Here is a 4491-nt window from a genome sequence, read left to right on the forward strand (position 1 = left end):
CCGTCAGTACGACGTGGTTGTACGTTTCCTGATGCATGCATGCTGAGAGCTAGCATACATCCACTGAATCAATTCTGTGTATCATCGCAAAGCTTTACGTCTGTCCTTGTCTGTCTGTTCTGTATAGTTTTGTGCTGTTACACAGAACCTGTTCCGAGATTACTGCGAAACTTCTCAGTTTGGCATGAATCAAGAACTGCGTCAGATGAGGGGGCACCAATTTTCAAATACAGCTTATTAGCTGATGCTGGAGTCCTCATGAAAATCTCAATTCGGCGAAACTGCGTGAGGGACCGTGGGAAATTTTTAGAAGGTGGTGTTTTCTGCCATACGAATTACCTTTTACATTTGTTTTCTTTGCGCATTCTACTGGAGATAACGTTAGAGGGACGGCGAGCAGGGCTAGTTGGTTGGGATTATTTTCGAGTGCTTCAAATGTGACACAGGGGGCAGGGTCCGACTACATGAAGCGCTTGAAGAAGCGTAGTCATGTAGTTGGGCCCTTATCCTATGGTTGTAACAAGTAGGCACCACGTTTATATCTGTCTTTGAGCTTAAGTACTCACGGTGATGATATTGCTACAACTCGTGATAACGGCCTTCAGAATTTGCCTTTGAATTCGGCCTGGCATTGCCTTAGTAAAGTGGTTTATATTAACGCTCCCTTCATCTGCTTCTCTGCGCAGACATTCTACAAAGATGGCCGCTGTTCGGATCCTGCTTCTTCGCCGTCAAGGTAGGTGATGGTCGCATCGGGTTATTGCCGATAGTAATCGTCTACTGATCTCTGCCATGGCGTCTCTGAGATCTCCTTATATTGATTAAAAACACGGGTCGCTTGTGTGTGTGTATTTTTCTTCCTTCTTTCTATCGCAGTGGATCCGAAACGAAAACGTGACTGCCGAGCACATACTGGCCCTGAACAGGGAAGGCATCCACTTCCTCGACGTCGTCACGCATGTAAGTTCTGCCGTTGATCCGTTTCAGCCGAATCTGCAATCAGTAAAGCGCTTCGAGGATTGTAGCTCGAATCTTCGTATTTTCTCACTTCCAATGTGGTTGCGCATGATGCATCAAAAAGCTCACCTTCGTCGCCTAAGCTCGTCGTCTTCTGCATATAGACACTATTTGAGCCACCCGTCAATTTATTACTCTCACACAATGTGTTCTCGTCAGTTCTATCCGGTGCTCGTTCGTGGAAGGCAGTCTAAACAGCCCATATGAAAGGGTAATAAACAGACCATATGAAAGGGGGTCCCCTTTCAACGTTCGTTGTCATCCGTTCTGTTTAAGCGTTGAGGCAGGAAAATTGAGCTAGACTGGAGCGTCACATGACATCTCCGTAGCCTAATCATGAAAAGGTTAAGGGAAGGCTCGCCGAGAAATGGCTCTCACCACGTGATAGGCAAGCGGTAACTTCAAGACGCCTCGCGTTTGCTGATAAGCGCGTGGAGTCCTCGAACGGGTTCTTAAGGGCAACATCAGCGCTTGAAACTTACTGGTACAATGATCGAATCGCGGATCTTAGTCGACCTTCTGACTTTCTTTCCGCGATATTTGTTTGTAAAGCATCTGCTTAGATTGAAAACGGTGCGCTCAGTGAGATAATGCACGATACCCGCCATGGTTGCTTAGTGGCTGTGGTGTTAGGCTGCTAAGCACTAGGTCGCGGTATCAAACCCGGCCACGGCGGCTGCATTTCGACGCGAGCGAAATGCAGAAAACACCCGTGTACATAGACTTAGGTGCACGTTAAAGAAACCCAGGTGGTCCAAATCATTCCGGAGTCCCCCCACTACGGCGTGCCTCATAATCAGATCGTGGTTTTGGCACGTGAAGCCCCATAATTTGAAGAGATGATCCACGATAAGAGGAGACAAAGCACTAGATTATTCTAACGCTTACCGCGCGTGTCTTATCGCGTCGCTGGCGCAGGAGTCTGTGTGGATGTACCCGTTCTCGGAGGTGATATCGACCCGCAAGGTTCGTGCCGAGGACGGCACCCTCTTCTTGGACATGAAGTGCGGAAACCTCATGGTGCAGAAGATCACGCGCATTCAAACAGATCAGGTACGTTGGCCTTCAATGCCAGTATAAGCGAATTGTACGCACAATGGCAAGTTATGCATTAGTGTTTGCACTGTCTCTTGCCATCTTGTTTGAAGCCTCTTGTGCGTCATGTCTAACCTAAAAGAAAAAAACAACTAAAAGGTGCTTACCTTTTATGCCCACTGTAGTCATACGGCGAAGGGCGACTCAAGAATGTTGCTGCAGTAAGAAGGCAAGACGTATTGAGAAGAATCATTGCAGGAACAGAGTACACCTCGTTCAAATACTGATGATCAAATCTACATACAACAATTTGGGCATAGCTCTCGGCGACGCCTTGTATCATAAAACTAAGGGAATTCCAAACGTTTAGCACATGCACAGTAATAAAGGCATCGAGTCGGTTTGAAATTCTGCGTATAGAGCAGAACAACACAACCAGCACCGGGATGTTCATCGTGAGTGCAAAATGGATATTTTCTTCAAGATTCTTGGGATTCAGGAAAGTTGCTCCAACAATTTTATGCGCTGCACTTGATGTGCATGTTTGCTAAGCTTTGAACAGATATCCTGAGGTATATGTGTATTTTTGTTTCATTTTGCGAATTGCTTCTAGGCTCACGAGATATCCCGGCTGGTGCGGCAGTACATCAACATCCAGCAGAGTCACCAGGGCAACCAACATGGCGGCGCCCCTCAGGACGTCACCCTGTCCAGGAACCTCAAGTGAAGAGCATACCACGAAGCATCTTGAGTCACGATAGACGAGAAAACTTATACATCGACTTCAATGCGCCTTGTTACCGACTTCGATCACGAATCTCATCCTGTTACGGTCGTAACTCCGCAGCTCCCGCAACCGACGCTACAGCGTCTTCTGTAGAGACGAATTCCTCTTAGTTTTGTTGCCGTCCAACGACGTTTCGAATGTGTGTGTGTGTCTTGAACGTTCTTCTTCAACCCGGAGTTGGTACGTTGGAAGCAGTACGTTCCGTAGTGCCCGGATGAAGGTTTCCGCCGAAAACACGTGACCGCGTACAACGGCCATTTTTTTCTACTTATCGATCGCGCGCTGCTTATCTGTGTTGCGTTTTCGAAACTTAGGCGCCTACCTGACAAAGTGATCATTAGAATCACGCCTTATCGTCCGAGCTCGTATTGAAGGAAGAAAGAGAAAAGAGTGCCTTATGTATATTTCTACGCTGACGGTATACCATTTAGACGTACAACTCACCAATGGGAGATATTTTTATTACATTCCGCTACCTTTCGTGTCTCGTTTTGAACCGCTTTTTCGGACGCACGATCTGTTGCCAAATGGGCCATTTTTTTTCTCCTTTTAGTGTAACGGGTGTTAGTATGTGTGAGAGCGCTTGGCACAAGAACGGTATACTAAAGCAGGACAAAGGAAACCCGTTCACATGATGCGGACTTGCACCGACTGCGCATGCGCGAATCTCCTTTTACGCATGCTCCGTTGGTCGTTTCGGGTCTCCTTGTACCGAGAGAAATGGACGCCGTATCGCACTACGGATTCCAGCTCGGTGTCTCCTAACTTTCCATTGTCCTTCGTGTCCTGGGTTAGACACATAAAACCTTACGTCATCTTCCTTCGCGTAACATAGTTCTTCGTGGTTTCTACGAGTTATTAAAAAAAATAGAAGACAGTGACGACGCCGAAGGTGCTTCCCATTTCGCCAACAGCTGCCAAAACTTTCTCTGGCGTTTGAGGGAACAGAACTTTTTCGCGCCGAACTAAGGATGTTATTCATTAAGCCTTCGCTCTCTTCATTTCTTTTATTTTAGGATAAATATTGACTACCATCTATGTGTGTGTGTTTATACGTACGCGTGTGTATATACATATATCTATTTGCCCCCTCCCCCTTACCCGCTTGCGGAAGCAGCCTTTCTGAGAAATTCTGGAGATGGGTGAGGATAGGCATTGCTGCCATCTTTAGTGCCTTAGACTTTTAACAGATTCTTTAACAGCGTTCACGTGCCTCATGTTTTTTTCCCCCGTGACGTAACAAGATTGACAACTAGCCGCCTGTGGGTGTTGTGGAACGTGTAATAGCAGAAAGGCTGCTTTCAAGCTGTGTGCTATATATAGTACGCAATAAAAAGAACACCGCGAGTCTTGAAAATCCAGGTGTGGTTTGTCTCTGAATTTTTCTGATACCATGACAGCAGGTACAAATGTAGGTGCTGTGTTTGCTGTGCCCTTCCTGCTAGCACCGTCAACCTCGGGCCACGACCCTGATTTCTCGTGCTAGTATTGTCCGCCCCTTCAAATAATCGTGCGCAAGGACAAGAATTGTGCCTGCCACCGGCGATTTTGAAAAATTGCCGGTGCACTTAAAAATTAGCACCCCGGTATATCACGCTAGTGTTAGCGCTGGGCAACTTGAGTCTGAATCTGAGTCTTTATTCCAGACATGC

The 4491-nt window shown here is 46.8% G+C and overlaps 1 protein-coding gene across 1 annotated transcript in view; it reads left to right on the forward strand.

Moving 5' to 3' along the window:
* The window catches only part of LOC119453290 (unconventional myosin-XV-like), a 130951-nt gene extending 126755 nt beyond the window's left edge, over positions 1-4196 (forward strand). Inside the window, 4 exon segments of the mRNA XM_037715322.2 lie at positions 687-736; positions 877-960; positions 1936-2070; positions 2666-4196. Coding sequence (XP_037571250.1) covers positions 687-736; positions 877-960; positions 1936-2070; positions 2666-2779 — 383 coding nt within the window. The 3' untranslated portion in view covers positions 2780-4196.
* Positions 4197-4491: the final 295 nt, after the last annotated feature.

Source organism: Dermacentor silvarum, chromosome 5 (genome assembly GCF_013339745.2).
Source record: "Dermacentor silvarum isolate Dsil-2018 chromosome 5, BIME_Dsil_1.4, whole genome shotgun sequence".
Taxonomy (NCBI): Eukaryota; Metazoa; Arthropoda; class Arachnida; order Ixodida; family Ixodidae; genus Dermacentor; species Dermacentor silvarum.